Source organism: Cydia pomonella, chromosome 10, assembly GCF_033807575.1.
Source record: "Cydia pomonella isolate Wapato2018A chromosome 10, ilCydPomo1, whole genome shotgun sequence".
Taxonomy (NCBI): Eukaryota; Metazoa; Arthropoda; class Insecta; order Lepidoptera; family Tortricidae; genus Cydia; species Cydia pomonella.
The window spans coordinates 21,125,464-21,146,902 of record NC_084712.1 but is presented as its reverse complement, the minus strand read 5'-3'; the positions used below and the strand labels follow the sequence as shown (position 1 = coordinate 21,146,902).

The 21,439-nt window shown below is 39.3% G+C and overlaps 1 protein-coding gene across 1 annotated transcript in view; it reads left to right on the top strand.

Moving 5' to 3' along the window:
• The window catches only part of LOC133522361 (outer dynein arm-docking complex subunit 4-like), a 37,511-nt gene extending 20,641 nt beyond the window's left edge, over window positions 1–16,870 (top strand). The window contains exons 10-13 of the mRNA XM_061857678.1: window positions 470–615; window positions 1,039–1,205; window positions 4,047–4,198; window positions 16,391–16,870. Of these exons, the coding sequence (XP_061713662.1) occupies window positions 470–615; window positions 1,039–1,205; window positions 4,047–4,198; window positions 16,391–16,535 (610 nt within the window). The 3' untranslated portion in view covers window positions 16,536–16,870. The remainder of the gene's footprint in view (window positions 1–469; window positions 616–1,038; window positions 1,206–4,046; window positions 4,199–16,390) is intronic.
• The last annotated feature ends 4,569 nt before the right edge of the window (window positions 16,871–21,439 follow it).

Here is a 21,439-nt window from a genome sequence, read left to right as displayed (position 1 = left end):
ACAGGCATGGTGATAGGCGATAACAATGGAACCATGCTGCGACCGCTGGATAGATTCTCGGAGCAAGTACAGCCCGCGTAGCCAACGTGCATATCGTTTACGCTCCGTGGCGAACGAAACGCAACTGTCACAGTCGAACTTATATGGAAGAGTGATAGAGAGAGATGACTATGCTACGCCACGGAGCGTTAACGATTGTAACGTTGGCTACGCGGCCAGTTATAAAACTAAAGACTATCGGTCCGATGCGAAGAATGATTAAGACACGTTTAAGATCTTGGAAAGATAACTAAACGACATGTCAAAATTGACTTTTATTTAGATTCCGCTGTGATCCCAATATGATCTACTACAATATTTCTAACGTCAAAGAGACATTGGTTGCCCGAATCGAGCTGCTTCTGTCATTTTATTGTTATCGTATCTCATTCTTCGAATCGGGCCGTATACCTGTATCGATGTTTTGCAGGACTCGCTTGCGCACCCTCGAGCGCTCCGTAACCCTCGCCGAGCGCGCTTCCGAGCGTTGCTACATCCTGCACGAGCTAGCGCGCCTATACGCTGATACCAAGAAGGCTCAGAAAGCTAGATATTATTCCACAAAGTGCCAAGCAGGTTTGTGGTTGGCTACAACATATAAGTAATATATTAGAATATCCAGCAGGATGGCAACTGCCGTGCGATTTCACTGTCATATTCCTCATCGTTGCTGCATTATTAGAACGCTCAATCCTTCACTCATTATCAATTTATCATAGATCTAGAATGACGCTTACCTATTACATTGTAGAGCTCATGATATCAAGGCATTTGACAGTGACATCGCCGATGTCAACGCTGCACGATCGCCATCTTTAATTGCCATTTGGCTACGGAACCCTAAAAATCGTGAAAGTGTAAATAATTGTGATGAGCTTTAACTTCTTGGTAATAGAAGCATTGCTCAAATATTTACCGCTCCAATCTATCTAATGCCGACTATACCAAAAATGAAGTGTATGATATTTTTTTTTACTAAGATAAATGTATTTTATTCAGAAGCGCGATCCTCAGGCCAAAGCGTGTGGCTCCTCAACGCTACCTTCCTGCTAGCACGATGTCACATCCTACAAAACAACAGACCTGACGCCCGGGCCGCGCTACTGGAAGGTTCCTCTATGGCTCGAGCCTATGGATATGGCGATGTTTCCGAGTTCTTTGATACAGTATGTATTATGCTTCTTAAGTACTCTTAGTACCTACTTACTACTATCTTTTGGAAAGATGTTATGTATTACAAAACAGCAGACCTCACGCCCGGGCCGCGCTACTGGAAGGTTCCTCTATGGCTCGAGCCTTTGGATATGGCGATGCCGATGTTTCCGAGTTCTTTGATACAGTATGTATTATGCTTCTTAAGTACTCTTAGTACCTACTTACTACTTTCTTTTGGAAAGATGTTATGTATTACAAAACAGCAGACCTGACGCCCGGGCCGCGCTACTGGAAGGTTCCTCTATGACTCGAGCCTTTGGATATGGCGATGTTTCCGAGTTCTTTGACACAGTATGTATTATGCTTCTTAAGTACTCTTATTACCTACGTAGCTTACTACTTACTACTTTCTTTTGTAAAGACGTTATGTTTTACAAAACAGCAGACCTGACGCCCGGGCCTTGCTGCTGGAAGGCTCATCTTTGGCTTGAGCCTTTGGATACGTCGTTGTTTCTGAGTTCTTTGACACAGTACATACTTAATATGCTTCCTAATAGTAAGTACTTTCTTCTAGAAAGGGGTTTTATATTATAAGCAGCAGACCAGAGGGCCTACCGCGAACCACGTTCGACGTGTTGCCTCCCTGTCACACTTACGTACGAATTTACTAGTGCGATACAGAGCCAACACGTCGAACGTGGTTCGCGGTAGGCCCTCTGATACCCGGGCGCGCTGCTGGAAAGCTCGTCTTTGGCTCGACTCGAGCCTTTGGATATGGCGATATTTCAGTTCTTTAGCATGGTTGATAATTCGTAATTATAATAATTCAGCCTATATACGTCCCACTGCTGGGCACAGGCCTCCTCTCATGTGCAAGAGGGCAATTCGTAATTACTTTAGAAAAATCTATTTTAGTTACAAAAACCTAAGGACTACTTTTGGGTATTCTCAAATAAAATTTCTTCTTGAATCGATGCCGCGTCTAACAAAATAACAGACTTGCGGGCCACGCTGCTGGATGGCTCGTCGATGACTTGAGCCTTTGCATATGGCGATGTTTCAGAGTTCTTTGGCACAATATGTTACAACTATGATGTAAAATGCCACGTCCTACAACAGACCTGACGCCCGGCCGCATTACTGAAAGACTCTTCTTCTATTTCTTCCTTCTAGAAAAGTGCGTACTCCCATCTTTAACACCGACAATGCACTTCCAACCCTTCTGATGTTGACCATAGACGGCGGTTATTACTTATCGTCAGGCTATTTGTCTTCTCGTTTACCTCCTATACCATAAAAATTTGCTCGAACCTTTGGATATAGATTGCCTGCAAAACATATTGACACAACCAAATATTAGTGTAAATTTTGATACCTACAAGTAAGCATTGTAAATTAATGATTTAACTCAGTACTTACCTACTAAAATAAGTTTGTATAATGTATGAGTAGGTATGACACAACATTGTTAGCTTTATTCTAGAGCACACTTTCCGCCAACAAACTGTCCTCAGTTGGGCGAAAAAATATGTATATATACCTACGAAAGTTTTCTCTTGAAATAAATAAATAATTAAAAAATAAATACCCACAACCCAAGCCTTATTGAGCTTAGTCAATTTGTGTAATAATTGCCTATAAATAATAATATGGTTCTTTTTTGACGAGGATATATAAAATTTTGTACATGCGCTATAAAAGTATTCAACATTATCGTGTCGGGTTAGGGCACTATCTAGTTACCACGAAGTGGTTTTCAGTGTCAATAGCAGTAATCATTTAGTGGTAACAGATGGGAATAACCCATCATGTCCTACATTTTCTGCGATAAAGTACTGAAATAAGTTTAACCTTCTTAATAAAAGGAAAATTGGACCTTCCAAAGTACTCGTTTTAATTGCTCCTAAGTGTAGTTTCGTAGTTGAATTTCTTCGCAGTGACCTTATTAAAGCAAGTAGGCTAAGTACACTGGGAGAATAATTAAGGCCGAGACTGGAACCGTGATTACTCCTTTATTGTGCTGGAGTTGATTACTTTTAATTGAATCCCTCAATGACAGTATTTATACTCTGTATCTTTAAGTATTTAATAAAAGTAAACAAAACATTTTTGGGTAGTTATGACATTTATTGCTTAACCAACCAAATATAAAACCGCCTGAATCTCTCACTGAACGACCTGACTTCAACCTACATTATTTGATCATGCAATGTTTCCATCTACCCTCAACTGGCTTAAGGAGCTATTTGCGGGTAGATATTGTTTACTTTTATTTAAATACCTAAAAATACAGCGTATAGTTTGCATTTTTCTTTAATACCACGTCTGTGGCAAAAAAGCATACAGCCCACCTGATGGTAAGCAGTCACCTTAGCCTATGGACACCTGCAGCTCCAGACGTGTTACATGCGCGTTGTCGACTTAAAAACCTGTAGTCTGTTGGGAAAGAGAAGAGTCGTGGAATGTATTGAGCCCCGCACAGACACTACACTCCTTTTTTGAAGAACCATACTGTAGTCTTTCGAGAAAACCTCGGCATAGCTCATTCCACGGGCAGGTCCGCCTCCACGACATCACACCAGCGGTACCTGGGGCGCCCGATCGGTCGACGGCCGGTTGGTCGCCCCAAGTACGCTTCCTTGACTACGCGATCCTCCCCCATTCTGAGTAGGTGACCGAGCCAGCGAAGTCTGTGGGATTTAGTTACGCCGATGATGTTGGGCTCAGCCACCAACTCCAAAAAGAAATATATTTTTCACGCCACGCGCGAAATTCGCGCGGCGCGCCATATTTTTTATCCCCTTCAAGTTTTCTGTTTGTACGACTTGTAATAAAAGTAATCTTATTTGTAGTGTGCCAATGTCTCGACTGAAGGAGAAATCTTGCTCTCCGAGGAGCCACTGTCGAAAAGAGAGAAAGACATGGTGAGCCTGATGCAGGATGATGACATGAAATCTGCCGCCGAACATCTGTTTAGAAGGATGTCTACAGTTCCTGTCGCCAGGTAATTAGTTTACCATTTGTCCACCAAAAACATCAACTGACGTGTTAAGCTACAGCCCAATATCAACCTTATTGCATTCCGAAAAGGTTCACAATATCGCACCGCGCACTATAGTTGCCTATAGGCAATAAAGATAAAGAAAGTTTATTTTTCATGTAGGCATATTACAATGCGCTTATGAACGTCAAATAAAGCTACGCCGGCTCTAACCCTACACCTCTGACCCGAGAAGATTTAAGAGTCCTTATTCCTACAGACGAGCGTATTTTGTAAAATGCTTCCTTTTTCATTCAAGATTACGACGTAACTATTAGTATTTATTCAAAAACTGATAACGTACTTAAATAATCGTTTCCTTTAGTCGTTAGTTCAAATTTTCATTTTCTATTTTAAACCTCTTTTTTAATGAGGTTTTTTGGGAGTCTTTTCCAAATTTTGCAGTGAGATGTGGCGTTTCGGTTCTCAATTTTGCTATAAACAAGAATCATTTGGTACATGAATGACTACAATTTGATTCAACATATCTCGTACGAGGGGCTGGTTTGATTAACAATCGAAGATTCATTTGAAAAAACTGATAAAATACCTTCCGAGTTTTCTTCATTTTTTTGGCGAAAACAGGGTTTTATTATATTTTATTTCCGCAAATTGTACGCATATTTTGCTTTAAAAAGAATATTATAGCAAACTGTAACTTTATGTTAACCTATAAAAAAAAAATCGTAACTATGGGACCTACATTGCCGTAAATTTATATTTTTTTAAAACACGTATAAATCACGCAGCAGCGACGCCCCGCTCTCAGTCCGCGCGGAGCGCGCTTAGAGGACGGACCTGTGCTCGATTGTCGGGCATTCGTTGCGATCGTAATCAGCTACGGAGTTCCGAGAAGTGCTATATACTGCGATTAGAAAATCTTAATAAAAGTTCATTTTTTAGACTCGCTTATTGATGGATTTTCAGTGTTACTTTTTTTTAAATACTAAGTCGGTGGCAAACAAGCATACGGCCCGCATATGTACGCCTGCAACTCCAGAGGAGATACATGCGCGTTGCCGACCCTAACCCCCTCCCGCCCCTCGTTGAGCTCTGGCAACCTTACTCACCGGCAGGAACACAACACTATGAGTAAGGTCTAGTGTTATTTGGCTGCGATTTTCTGAAAAACGCATTTTCACTTGAAATTACGTTAGGGTTTGCATTATTATTTTTGACCCGGATGAAGTCCAAGTTCTCATGATGGAGTCAGGAGTTGGTCACCAGAACTCCTAATCTACTAATTATAATCCCATCGTGTTTGGGCTCAAAAGATTTGCCCTGACGAACACCATCGATCTAGATGAGGTCCAGGGTCTCATGATGGAGTCAGGAGTTGGTCACTAGAACTCCTAATCTACTCATTATAATTCCATCGTGTTTGGGCTCAACAGAGTTGCCCTGATGAGCACCTTCAATCTAGATGAGGTCCAGGGTCTCATGATGGAGTCAGGAGCTGGTCACCAGAACTCCTAATCTACTCATCATAACTCCATCGTGTTTGGGTTCAATAGAGTTGCCCTGACGAGCACCATCAATCTAGATGAGGTCCAGGGTCTCATGATGGAGTCAGGAGCTGGTCACCAGAACTCCTAATCTACTTATCATAACTCCATCGTGTTTGGGCTCAATAGATTTGCCCTGATGAACACCATCGATCTAGATGAGGCCCAGGGTCTCATGATGGAGTCAGGAGTTGGTCACCAGAACTCCTAAACTACTCATCATAACCTCATCGTGTTCGGGCTCAATAGATTTGCCCTGACGAGCATCATCAATCTAGATAAAGTCCAGGGTCTCATGATGGAGTCAGGAGTTGGTCACTAGAACTCCTAATCTACTCATTATAATTCCAACGTGTTTGGGCTCAAAAGATTTGCCCTGATGAGCACCATCGATCTAGATGAGGTCCAGGGTCTCATGATGGAGTCAGGAGTTGGTCACCAGAACTCCTACTCTACTCATCATAACTCCATCGTGTTTGGGCTCAATAGAGTTGCCCTGACGAGCACCTTCAATCTAGATGAGGTCCAGGGTCTCATGATGGAGTCAGGAGCTGGTCACCAGAACTCCTAATCTACTCATCATAACTCCATCGTGTTTGGGTTCAATAGAGTTGCCCTGACGAGCACCATCAATCTAGATGAGGTCCAGGGTCTCATGATGGAGTCAGGAGCTGGTTACCAGAACTCCTAATCTACTCATCATAACTCCATCGTGTTTGGGCTCAATAGATTTGCCCTGATGAACACCATCGATCTAGATGAGGCCCAGGGTCTCATGATGGAGTCAGGAGTTGGTCACCAGAACTCCTAATCTACTCATCATAACCTCATCGTGTTCGGGCTCAATAGATTTGCCCTGACGAGCATCATCAATCGAGATAAAGTCCAGGGTCTCATGATGGAGTCAGGAGTTGGTCACTAGAACTCCTAATCTACTCATTATAATTCCAACTTGTTTGGGCTCAAAAGATTTGCCCGGATGAGCACCATCGATCTAGATGAGGCTGGACCTCATCTACTCGTCAGGGCAACTCTATTGAGCCCAAACACGATGGAGTTATGATAAATAGATTACGAGTTCTGGTGACCAACTCCTGACTCCATCATGAGACCCTGGACTTCATCTAGATCGATGGTACTCGTCAGGGCAAATCTTTTGAGCCCAAACACGATGGAATTATAATGAGTAGATTAGGAGTTCTAGTGACCAACTCCTGACTCCATCATGAGACCCTGAACATCATCTAGATTGATGGTGCTCGTGAGGGCAAATCTATTGAGCCCAAACACGATGGAGTTATGATGAGTAGATTAGGAATTATGGTAACCAACTCCTGACTCCATCATGAGACCCTGGACTTCATCTAGATCGATGGTACTCGTCAGGGCAAATCTTTTGAGCCCAAACACGATGGAATTATAATGAGTAGATTAGGAGTTCTGGTGACCAACTCCTGACTCCATCATGAGACCCTGGACTTCATTTAGATCGATGGTACTCATCAGGGCAAATCTATTGAGCTCGAATACGATGGAATTATAATGAGTAGATTAGGAGTTCTAGTGACCTACTCCTGACTCCATCATGAGACCCTGGACTTCATCTAGATTGATGGTGCTCATCAGGGTAAATCTATTGAGCCCAAACTCGATGGAGTTATGATGAGTAGATTAGGAGTTCTGGGGAGTTCTGGTGACCAACTCCTGACTCCGTCATGAGACCCTGGACCTCATCTAGATCGATGGTACTCATCAGGGCAAATCTATTGAGCTCGAATACGATGGAATTATAATGAGTAGATTAGGAGTTCTAGTGACCTACTCCTGACTCCATCATGAGACCCTGGACTTCATCTAGATTGATGGTGCTCATCAGGGTAAATCTATTGAGCCCAAACTCGATGGAGTTATGATGAGTAGATTAGGAGTTCTGGGGAGTTCTAGTGACCAACTCCTGACTCCGTCATGACACCCTGGACCTCATCTAGATCGATGGTGTTCGTCAGGGCAAATCTTTTGAGCCCAAGCACGATGGAATTATAATGAGTAGATTAGGAGTTCTGGTGACCAACTCCTGACTCCATCATAAGAACCTGGATGGACTTCATTCGGGTCAAAAATAATAATACAAACCCTAACGTGATTTCAAATAACACTGAAACTCTATAGCACTAATGTGCGCAAACGACTGGCATCTTGACTACGCAGCATGGGTGCGTAGCCACCATGCCAATCGATACGACAACGAAACACTATCTGTCTCTCTCTCGTACTAATATGCACAAACGATTGGCATCTTGGCTGGGCAGCATGGGTGCGTAGCCAACATGCCAAACGTTTACGATACGACAAGGAAACACTATCTGTCTCTCTATCGCACTAATATGCGCGATCGATTGGCTTCTTGGCTAGGTATCATGGGTGCGTAGCCAACATGCCAATCGTTTACGATACGACAACGAAACACTACTCTCTCTCTATCGCACTAATATACGCAAACGATTGGTATTTTGGCTAGGCACTAAGCAAGTGTGTGGCCAACATGCCAATCGTTTACGATACGACAACGAAACACTATCTGTCTCTCTATCGCACTAATATACTTTATTTATACCTGCAGTCATTTAGTAACTTCTTCATTTTCCATTGGTGTGAAAGAGACAGAATAAAGAGCAAGGGTTATAGTACACTCTGTAGTCTGTACACTTAGTAGTAGTGTACATAAAAAAAAAAACTACTGTGCATATACAATAAAATAAAGAGTGCCCATATGATATCATATGACACTAAAATTAATGTTGCTTGAAATTATATTGAAAACTATCAAGATTATTCTAGTCTGCATTGAAATGCGCGTCGCGTTGCCGGCGCTCGCGTACCGAGCGCCAACGCCATCTATCGAGCGTTATTTCGTGAAATCGGAGAACGCTCCAAGGATTAAGGGCTCTAAATTGTTGCAACAATTTAGGAGGGACTTAAATGAAGGGTATCCAAATACGGGACCGGCAAGAAACTCGGCGTTACACATCTTTTGGAAACAATAAATCTTATAACTAACATGCATTAAATAAAAAAAATACAATTGAAAGTAATATGAAGGTAATTTCTTAAACAAATTTGATGCACCAGATTGCTAATGCAGGACGTTAGCAATGGCGTTCAAGGGCCGCTTTTATGTTGTTGTCTGATAAATAGAGTTCCCTATTCCGTACAACATGTACTCAATTTCACCGTACATCCTACAAAATCTTTCACTGACTTGCGGAAACGAAAAACAATAAAAATCATTGTGAGCGTTACCCATATAGCGTGGGGGTTTTAAAAATAATAATACCTATAATAAATATGTAGATTATAAATAACCATATTCTGCTGCTATTCGACCTACATATTTTTTTAAATATAAGTACAACAAAAGAGATAAAAATACACATAATGACTTGATTGTCTCCGCTAGTCAGCAATAAAGTAAACACGGCAGCCGAGCAAAATACCGCAAATTATCGAATCTGTTTGAGCTGTAATTTATACCGGCAATATCGGCTACAGCGTGCATATTATCGGCTGCACGATGAATATATTATTAACGAAATAATTACTGTATCGCTTTCCGTAAAAAGCTTTGGTAAAAACGACACGTAAACTTATTGCACTGTGATTTTCTATTATGGAGCTCTCACATTGTCTGGTATAATATGTTATATAACATCGTGTGACAGAGACATTATCATAATATTGATAGTAATTTATTATGTTGTCCCTGTCACACGACGTGACATAACATTTTATAACAGCTAATTTGAGAAGATAGGTGAATTTTGGACTAAAACTAGTTAAGAGGAAAGGGGGGGGCTTTCCTCTTAACTACTTTTAGTTCAAAATTCACCTTCTCCATACAAACGTAGTCCCCATTTTCCGCTTTGGATATTGACATAATGGAAAATATTTTTACATAATTTGACGTCTATTAACTATAGCTATGCCCCTTCGTTTGACTTTTTTAATTATTATAATCAGGGTCTGTATATTTCATGCCGTTGACAGAAAAATTATGTCACGCTACATAGAGTATGATTCCAATTAGTATTTTCGTAATAATTAATCATTTCTCAACCTCTTTAGTTAACTGATACATATACTTGACAATCAGTACGGAAACGTCTATCTGACGTTCATCTCATTATCACTCAAATAAATAATAGATTATTAATTTATAAAAGATTACATATTTTTAATTTTTAACAGCGTAACAAGCTTTTATTCACGTAACAATTTTTTTTTTCTACCCTTCAATAAGTAATTTATCTAAATTTGTAGTATTGTAAAAAAAACTCCTGTATGTCAAATTACGTCATTTTTGCGTCACCGGCATGAAAAATACGGGCCCTGATTATAGTTAAGAGCGAAAAATAATTTCCATACACATTTTACATGCTCATAACTTTTACAATAATTAAAAATTCGAAAAAATAAACGATATGGCATAGATGTGGTTAATAGACATCAAACTAATTTCAATAATTCATATTCAGAGAGGAAAATGAGGACTACTTTTGTATGAAAAGGCGATTTCGCACTCTCTTCCACTTTCGTCTACCGTAGTGTTTGTATAAAAGTTGGTTCAGTTCAGTTCAGTTCAAATATACTTTATTCATGTAGGCCTAGCAACAAGCACTTATGAATAGTAAGATAATATTACATATAGTTATCTTAAGTTAATTATCAGTTCTCCCTAAAGAACCGGACTAATTTGCAAACTTCTAATAATAAACTCAGACTTAAGTTTGAGATCTAAGTTCACTTTTGACACATGCCAACTAAACGCCCGTAGAACCAAATCGCGCATGACCCATTGAAATTATTAATAAAATCCTGTATAATGATTGTATTTGTCAAGTACTTAAAAACAATATTTAGTTTTTCTTAAGTATAACTTAAGTTTGTTACATTTTTAAGATCTTAGTTATTGAATAATTTACGATAGTAATTTATCACACAAACAGTTACCTATTATGTATTGGTTGTGGTCGAGTCCTTCGTTTCAATTCATATGGCATTTCCGTAAATTGATAAAAATCGATTAAAAAATTATAAAGGATACATTTAAAATAAAAACAAAATGATAATAAAATGGAATACCATGTGAAAAAAAGGTTAATTAATAATACAAATGACCATGCATGTAGGGGTGGACGAGAAGGTCTTGGGGTCGTGGATGAGGTGAGTTAAATGACAGTCGTAGTCCAATACATGCACGTATAATAATTTAACTTTTGTTATACATAGATATTAAGTTACATATATAGCTAATTGTAAGTGGACGGGCACAACCGTCCGTCGCAAGATGGCTGAGAGAAATAACAGGTTCCGGCCCCACTTCTCCGCGCCCCGCACCATGCATTGCGTTGACGACGGCTCCCGAAGATGCCCGAACAAAGACGAGGCGAGTTAAGGCAGTGAAATCAATTCGACTAATTCGTTTATAATCGCTAGATTTGTCGAAAATACTTTACAAACTCTAGTCAAATTTAAAAATAAATTTAAAAGATCCTTTGCTTCGTCTCTTGTTCATAATGATCGCTTGGTAACTTTATAAAAGTTATGGCTTCGAAGTTTTACTTGAAGCCTTTTCCGTAAAATTGTTGAAGAAAACCAATATCTTCACAATCAAGTATTTACGAGGAACTTTAAAATTCAGCTTATTGCATGCAGAATTTGTTCCACTGGGATAAAACTTTGTACAAAGTTACGGGATTTATACCTACTGAATAGTCATTATGATCATTATTTTATTGAATTCGAAACAACCATGAAAGTTGCAGTGGGAATCACTGGTGTTAGAAGCTATCTCTGTGTTATTTTTTTTAATATTATTTTTTTGTTATATCCTACCTAAGTGGGAGTGTTAGAAATAGGTAGGATTCACAATACGTTGACTATACTCTTTACATTATTATGGATAGTTACCATGGTGTTTTTATAAACAAATATGTCTATATAAAAATAAACATACAAGTGAAGTAACGTGTTTTTATTATAACGGTTAATCTTTTATCACAAATAAAAAAAATACTTGTAAACCTCCAAAGTAGACCATAATTATACTACATAGGACGGAAGCCCGTACGGATACGGATATGTAACTGTTCACGAACACATGCATACTTAGTTTCGAAATAAAATCAGAGATGGCGTTGTCAAATGAGTTAACATGAAACGCTTCAAGAGGTCTCTCTTTTTATATTATACCAAAGAGAATGTAATAGAGAGGTAAAGTCTAAAGCGAGGTTTAGATTAGCAGGAACTTGCATGCAATTTTCATTACATTGCGGGATCTGATCTAACTTTTGAATGCAGTTTACCGTAGTAATCGGTAATTTAACGTAAATTGCATGCAAGCTCTTGCTAGTCTACGCCTCGCTTAAGAAAAAAAAAAAACGTGCCCCTTAGTTTCCACATCCGAAACAGATGGCACTGTACTGCGCCATATGTTTTGCGGTCACTGAATTTTCAAACGTCAACTTTTTTGACAATCAGAGTTAGGTACCGCAAAATGTATAGAGCTGTTCAGCGCCATCTCGTTTACCTGTCAAAGTCGAAACACGAAATTGTCTTAGATTTTACGCATCTTACCCAATCAATGTATCTTTGATTATACTTACTACTTTTACGGTATTTTTCGATGACATTTGTCAATTTTGTGGTGCCGATATCATAGCAACAGCCAAAACAAGTCAGGGGGCCTACTGCGAACACCAAAGTTTTCAAAATACGGACATGCTTCTCTTTTACTCTTATTAAGCAGTAATTACACTGAAAAAGTAAGATGCCCGCAATGTGAAAACTTCGGTGTTCGTGGTAGGCCCTCAGTGGCTAGATTTCGATAGGTAAGGCTAAGCGCGCACTACGATTTTCATTTTACGACACCATTGTAGAATCGCGCTGTAATATATCGCTGAAAATTCACTGCACGCACTGCGATGAAAAAGCTGATGATTTGTTCATTCTCAACATGGATTTCGTACCAGTCACTTGTCTTGCCTTATTGCTTCTTAAGAGGAGTAGAAAAAAGAAAAAAAAATCTTCAATATGCGATCGCTGTATGACTTTGAGTATTTATCCCACAAAGGCGGTCTTCTTTCTATTTCCATAATTAAATGGTCTACATCTAGCGTCTCGTCTTGTAGCTCCATTGGAGAAGCAGACATGCTGAAATGTTGACGCTTAGAGAGCGAAATGCTGATTGAGCGCCGCCGCGGGCTCCGGGGTGCGATTTTATTAACGCAGTGCGCGCGGGGAAATGTGACAAATCACAATTTTAAAATCGCTGCGATTTTTTTCTACTTTATGCGCGCACTGACATATAAACATATATTTATAGGTTTTCCCTTTTTATTATTATTTTTAATTAGTTTTGACGATGCGGGTTGCATATGACTTATGTGTAAATAGACATTCTGAATTGACGAAACCTGAGGTGGATGAGCTTTTTGTAATGTGACGAAACCTGCGCTGTGGATCTGATGGTATAATTTTGGTTAATGAATAAATTACTGCTGTATCAATATATACGTTGCATTTCTGCGACAAAATTATCGCACGACAAAAAATCATAGTGCGCGCTTGGCCTAATTTACCGTTACTTACGATTTTAGTTCTTTATGTAACCGCTAGAGGCGTGCGATTCTACGATATAATTCTTATTCTATTTTTTACTATACTTATAAAGGGAGTGAAGTTATTAGGCACATTAGACCGTAAAGAAACAGAAATACGTGACATATGGCCCGTTTATTCAGTTTACTGCTGTAGTTAAGTAAATCGAATTTACTTTGGCAGCTCATGGTAGTGGTATAGGTCAAAAGGCGTTCTAAAAGTTTTTATCATGTGTCGAAAAATGGCAGTAAATTTACTGTGGCTACAAAGTTCACTTTGACAAAAAATCTGCATCTATTTTTATGTTTAATTACTGTGCAAATAAAATCGTTTCCACTTTACACGCTCAATATTTTGCAATTTCTATCATAGGAATTCTTGGATAAAATATTTTTCTGGCTTTATTTGATTGACGTTAATAATTCCACCGTAGGTGATTTATTTCGAGTAAATATGGAAAAATACATGCTACAAATAAAATGGAAAAATATTATATTCATTTTAAACATGGTAGTTTACAATACAGTGCTAGATTTCTCTATAAATAACTCACTTACAATGTAAAAGGTTATTTAATATAATGTATAAGAAAACATTCATCTTGGTGGATACACACCAAACCATGCAAAACCAGGCCCTACAGTACCGACCAATAATATATCACCTCCATGTTTTTACGGTAGAACTTTTTTTTTATATTGGAAGTATTTTGGACCCGGGTATGTCCTTAAACTACGTCCAAAAGAGAGGTATGGGCAATGTGAATGTCATCTCGCCTTTTGTGGTAGGGCACAGCACAGCAGATGCCATTCCAGATCTAGAGCAGAGCCCAACTGGGGAAGTACCTCCACCTTACAGAAAACCGCAGCCAAATAACACTTGACCCTACTCATAGTGTTGTGTTCCTGCCGGTGAGTAAGGTCGCCAGAGCTCAACAAGGGGGGTGGGGTTAGGGTCGGCAACGCGCATGTAACTCCTCTGGAGTTGCAGGTGTACATAGGGTACGGAGACTGTTTACCATCAGGCAGGCCGTATGCTTGTTTGCCACCGACGTAGTATAAAAAAAAAAAGTAATTTCCATCTCACTAGTCTCACTACTTACGGTAGTCTAAATAGCAGTAGTCGTTTGTGCGAGCGATGAGGGAAATGGGTCTCATGCAATGGTTTTTTCATAGAGGTTTTTTTTTCAATTAATGAATTAAAGTGTTTATAGTAAACATAGGTACAAAATAGGCCTTATAATTATATTATGTAGCGTATCACCATGTTTTGCAATTAGGTATACAAATATTTAAGTCAAGATGGATGCAATTATTGTAGCTTACATCTATAATCTATTGCAATTTATAATTATAGGGGCGGGAGGGTTGTTAGGGTCGGCAACGCGCATGTAATTCCTCTGGAGTTGCAGGCGTACATATGCTACGGAGACTGCTTACCATCAGGCGGGCCGTATGCTTGTTTGCCACCGACGTAGTATAAAAAAAAACTAACAACAATGTAACTCTACGGCAGTCAGATATTCCGTAGGTGAATAGTAAGTCAACTTAATTTTTTTAACAGAGCCTTTTTAGTATTTGCAGTATTATAATCATATATTTGTATAGAATGACTAGCAAAATATGAACTAGAATGTACGAAATAACCTATATTGTTTACTCTACTCGGAGCAAAATCATCATACTGAAGTTTCATCAGTCATTTGGTGTATAAAGGGATCTTTTTATAATAATTATTACTGTCAAATTTAGTAACTTGCGCTGCTATAAGATTATTGTCAACTTAGCTAAGGGCCACTTGCACTACAACACTTGTGTACAAGTTGCATGTTGAAAGATATTTTACATGTAGGTGTATATTTTGCATGCTGCAATTCAGCATGTGTGATACTTTTTAATTTATAATATTTAAGACCTTTTGTTAATGCAAATAAAGAACTTTACTTTACTTTACTTCCGCCAGTGGCGTGAAGAGGCGCGAGACGTCCTCTACCAGCAGTAGTCAGAGCGTCTGGCAATCCCGGGAGCTAGCCGGGACCTGGTGGCCGCTGTTCGTCCCGTTTTGAAAGAATGGGTCGAACGCAAGCATGGCGCACCCTCCTTCCATCTCACACAGCTCCTGACGGGGCACGGCTGCTTCGGCTGGTACCTGTGTGAGAGGTTGGGAAGGGAGCCGACGACAGCATGCCATCATTGCGATTGAGGAGCCGTGGACACGGCGCAACACACGCGCGAAGAGAGCCCTGTTTGGGCGGAGCCTCGCGCTATCCTGTCCTCGGCCATAGGAGGAGACCTCTCACTGCCGGCGCTAATACGCCGCATGCTCAGCAGTGAGGAAGCATGGGCGGCAGTGGCCTCCTTTAGCGTCACCGTCCTGTCGCAAAAGGAGGCTGCAGAGAGAATGCGCGAGGACGATGCGATTTCGCTCCCTCAGCGCCGTAGGAGGCCAGGTTGGCGTCAAAGGGCATACGCAGCCCGAATGATGCCGCCTTAACGGGAACCTGCGGGTGATGGACCGGGAGTTCCATCACTCGCCTAAAGAGGTTCCGAGCTGGAAGGCCCTCAAGTGTTCCGAGGCGTCTTCAGCGGAGTAGGCTGCTGCAGCAGCCACAAAAAAACGAGCCCGTAATGGCAACGCCGACGGGGTATCGGAAGTCTACAATCGCGTTCCCGAAACCCCATTCACAAAGCGCGCGGTGGAACACCCCAGGGGGTTTAGTCCGTGGGAGTCGGATATACCCACTCGGCTTCTCCCGTGCCAGTGGGATCCATAACGGATTCCCCCTGGGTCAAAAAAAAGGGTTAAATTTTTACCGTTAACTCCGGGTTTAACTAGTTAACCCCGAGTTAGTGGCTAACCTTTGATGGCGCAAGTTGCCGCTGCTTTAAAGAATACCCGCTGTCAGAAACAATTTAGTAAAAAATTAATTAGAATTAATTGCCTTGCTTTTCATAATCCAAATACTTTCAGCGTGACCCTCCTATTATGGTTCCAGGCGCTTCTCAATAATGCCCGGAGCGCGCATGGAGGCTGCGCCCGCGCCGACGGGCGGACGGCGCGCTTCGATCCTGCCGCGCGCGCAGCCCGTGCGATACTACAAGACCTCACACCCGCTCGGTTTCCAAGATTTCGACAATTAATGCTTCTTATTTTTTGTTTTTATGATTATTCTTCGAAATTTTTGTTTAAAAAAAGTAAAGTCAATAATCGTCTAATCTAATTTTGTGCACTATATTTTTCTTTCCTATGGATTTGGCGAAAATGTTAAATTAACATTTAGTTTTAAATTTAGTTTGACTGAGGTGTTAAAAGTCAAAATTTAATTTAATTTAAATTAATTTTCTTCAAGATTTGTACGGTGTGTAAATTTAATCGAGTATTTTATGTACCTATTGAAAGAAATGTCATTGTTAACCCAGACAGACAGCACTAAACTATTTTTTTTTACTCTGAAATAAAGGTACAGTATTAATTCTACAGTGTTTTTCATGCCCCGTTGTTGCACTTACCCCGCCTAACCTCAATTAAAGTCATATTAGTTTCATAATCTGTGTAACAATTCCATACCCTTTTGGCGTTATACCTCACAATAACAGGGCAACCGCAACCACAATTTGAAATTGGAACGCTAAATGCGGAATTAACCGCCACTGCCGTTGGAAGTGTCCTAAATCATACCCGATCCCTATGCTTGACGAGGAACGAGCAATTAACCTAGCATAACGGAGACAAACAAAATGTATGGACCTACATACAGTACCTGGGCGACCGAGCTTTGCTCGGTTATAGCTATTTATTGTAATATGGTGGTCTATAGGTGATAATCTTAACTACATTTTTTACTAAATTAAACTTGTCTAAAACAATAAAAATTCAAAAATTATATATAAATTAAAAAAAAAAAACAAAAGTTAATCACCGGGCGAGATTCGAACCCGTAACACTCGTTTAGCAGTCCGCGTCTTAACCCGCTGGACCAGACGGACAGTGGCCGGCAATACGAAATTAGCGACCATATTCTGCGTCGAAAGAAAAACGCATGAATACTCGAAAACACGCGTTTTCCCAAACATAAGACTAATCTAGATAGATTGTATACCCCCAAAAACCCCCATATACCAAATTTCTGCGAAATCGTTAGAGCCGTTTCCGAGATCACAGAAATATATATATACAAGAATTGCTCGTTTAAAGGTATAAGATTTATATTCTTCTATGGCCCAGAATCAACGTTTCAAATTAAAGGATAGGCAATTTTACACACAGTGTGTAGTTTCATTTAAAGTATTGTGGAGAAACAGAAACACTTTATGGAAAATAATCAGTTAGAGATACTTAAAGATATTACAAACTAAATTAAATGATAAAAAATAACATTACCTTAAAATATTTAATTTCCTTACACGGTTACTATTGCTCCAAGCCAAATGAACTATGTTTCGCCTATCCTTCCTGACCTTATTATTTTTCTACACTTCTTTCATATAAGTAAAGGGATATATCTTCCGAATCCGCACTTATCCTAAGGCTTAGTTTTCCCCTCTGGTTTAGAAGGTCAGATGGCAGTCTCTCTGGTAGAAACTGGTCACTATGCCAATTCTTGGAACTAATTGATCGGCAACTACCTCAGGGTCCTATGGCAAAAAGCGAGGACAACGCTGGGAAAAAAGCTTTGTATTTATTGCCACACATTTAAAGCATAGCGTGTTGCTTATTTATTACTAATTTTTAAAAGACCAAAACTGCCAATGTTGAAAGCGCCTATTGACAAAATACCAAAAACTATGATCTTCTGGAAAGATTACGCCATATTGTTAACCAAAGATCCGAAAGAAGGATTAAACCAAACCAACCTAAGAATCACAGAACCTCAGAAAATAGAAATATACAGGAGCAAATACCTAGGGACTCCGTGCACACTAAAGGAGGCAGTTAGCAACCTGACAACAATAGTGGTTAGAGTAGCGCTACCTCGAAATCACGCAAATGGTTGTCGACTTGCGGAAAATGTCCAGAAGCACTAACTAAGATCGAATGGCATCAACCCAACGTAAATCGCTCAAAATTCTTAAAATCAATGGCCGGCCTCAAACTTGTTTACACTGCATAATGAATGCGAATATGCATATACCGCTAGTTGGCTAGGGGAAACGAAACAGGTGGATAGGCTGGGGCAAAATGATTATGTATGCAACCTGATAGCTACCCGATAACGTGAGGCTACATAATATTTTGCATAATGCCACGCAATGCGTCACATAGTTAGTAACTAGGCCAGAACATTAGTCCAACTTGAGCGCAGAAAGTAACTTAATACGAGTACAAGATTAATCGGGACAAGTACTTGCAAAGAACTGAGCATATCTTTAGCTATTTGCTATCATAAATAATTGGTAATAGTCAGTAAAAGCTAAAGTTAAGGGCCTCTACCAGCTTAACAAAAATTACATTAGATTTATGTCACTATCATGTAGAAGACTTTTGAACATGAACTTTCGAGATTTATCGCTAATTAGAAAAACGCGTTGTTTTATTCGCTACTACTGATGGTGACTGTATCTAGGAACTACAACAATAGAGATATCTATTCAATTTCAATTCAATTCATTTATTTTTCATTTTCAATTTAATATTGCCGCACGTAGTATTGGCGAATTTTACCCAACTTAATCTTACATATCTTTTTTTTTTAATACTACGTCGGTGGCAAACAAGCATACGGCCCGCCTGATGGTAAGCAGTATCCGTAGCTTATGTACGCCTGCAACTCCAGAGGAGGTAAATGCGCGTTGCCGACCCTAACCCCCTCCCGCCCCTCGTTGAGCTCTGGCAACCTTACTCACCATACACAACTAAACAAAAACTAAACATATACAAACTAAACAAACTATTAAACTATTACGTATTTACAAACGAGACTACATCAGACAGCAAGAGTGACAGTGACAACTGCCTTTAATATTGTCAGGATCGCAACGGTACATATTGCCATCACGGTTACCACGAGTTGACTCTAGGCGTTTACGGATATGTTTATGACTGATACCAGAGCTGCCCGCGTAGTCAAGATGAACGCTCCGTAGCGTAGCGAAGTAATCTCTCTCTATCACTCTTCCATATTAGTGCGGCAGTGACAGTTGCGTTTCGTTCGCTACGGAGCGCTAACGATTGGCACGTTAGCTACGCGGGCAGCCCGGGATCAAATGTCTATATGGGACCCAATGCCTTAAAGCAATACAAAAGTCACAAATGATAGTCAGTCTGACAATCGCACTTTACTGACGAAGCGCTCCTAACAAAATATCGTGACGTCAGTATTGCTTAGAAGCCGTTACGATGTTTGTAAAAGAAGGAAATGGTGATTTTGCAGGTGAAGCGTTTATGTATATAGTTGCTATACAGTATTTTATTTAATAAAATGTAGGGAATATAATTTATTTATTTAAACATTATTGCACAAAAGAAAAACTTAATGTACAAAAGGCGAACTTAATGCCATGAGGCATAAAGAAATATGATGTGTAATGGGATCGTAATTTTTTTCCTGTTTTAAATATATATAAAAAAAAACATAAATTTTGGAATTGTGAGGTCTTATATTTTTAAGTTTTCAATTTAATTGCTCATTCTCTATCTATTTAACTAAATTTATTTATAAAATTCAACATATGTCAACAACCCTTGTCCATGTCCATATATTGGATGTCGTTGACATTCAACAATCTTCCAACAAATTAATGGCCACTGTGTTTACGTGTGGTCCGTAAGTTATTTTATTCCATTCGTTCTGTTTATCGTGACGTTCATTAGGACGAGTTGTTGGACTGTTTTGTTTACTCCGGTTCTACTATTTGAAATACGTGTAACGGATATTGTCTAAAAGGGTTCATGACTAATTTGGAGAAATGGGTCATGTAGGTATGTTCTAGAGAAGGTTACATTTGTGGATTTACAATAATAGTCAACGCCTCTGATACATTCTTATATTATATCCCGTTTTTCTTATTTTGATTTCAAGTACAAAAAATAAACAACGGGTTGCACTCCAGGAGTGCCGGCAGAAGTGAAAACTTGAATATTAACGTTGTGCATTTTTTGATATTTTGGAATTGTTAGGGAATAATTTTGCACGAATTGTTTTAATTATCAGTATAAAAGTACTTACTATCATTTATGTGGTAATATACAATATTCATTTATTGCGGTCTACTGACTTCAATGACATTATAACAGTTTTTCGATCGGATCACGTGTCCGTCTTACGAATTTTCAATCTGTTGAATCTGTCGGTCACGTGACCTGTCGCGAGTTTAACATTTTTTTCCATCACAAAAAGTGCACAGCGCCGCTAAAGAAGTTTTCACTTCAAAAATGTATCCTTCCTATAAGGGAGGCGTAAAAATGTACTTATGAAGCCCTTAATTTTGCGATGTCTGCAGAAAAGATACGAACGAGTTAAGCATTAAGCATACTATAAAATATGTATGATCCGAATGATATAGTTTGTGGTCGCATTTTTATCGCCTGTCACGTTCTAACAAGACACACATACATCTGCGAAAGTGATAGGCGATAATTAGCCGCCGCAGGAGTAGTACTCGTATTCGTACTATTCATATTTTACAATTTGTTAAAGCTTTTGATATTGTTATAACTGTTATGATACGCTAATAGCCTCTCTTGCATCTAGTTGTAGCTAACGTATAAATGCATTAATAAAAGCTGTCTTATAAATATAAGTTGACAAAGAATTTGAACAAATATTTTTCTTACTTATACATATTTTACAGAATGTTATTAAATATTAAAACTACAATCTTTTAACTGATACAAAACATACCGTCAAAATATTATCATTTGGATTTTATACACAAACGAAATCTAATATTAAAATTATTCAACAATATGTCGTAAATATTAAAAAATCTTGTCAACGTGTCCCAATTTCCACCACGTTCCAAACAAGACAGACAACACAGGTTCAAGAACTTCAAGACTAGCAACAAGGTTCTAGCTATTTATGTTTTCTTGCTAAGATAGAATT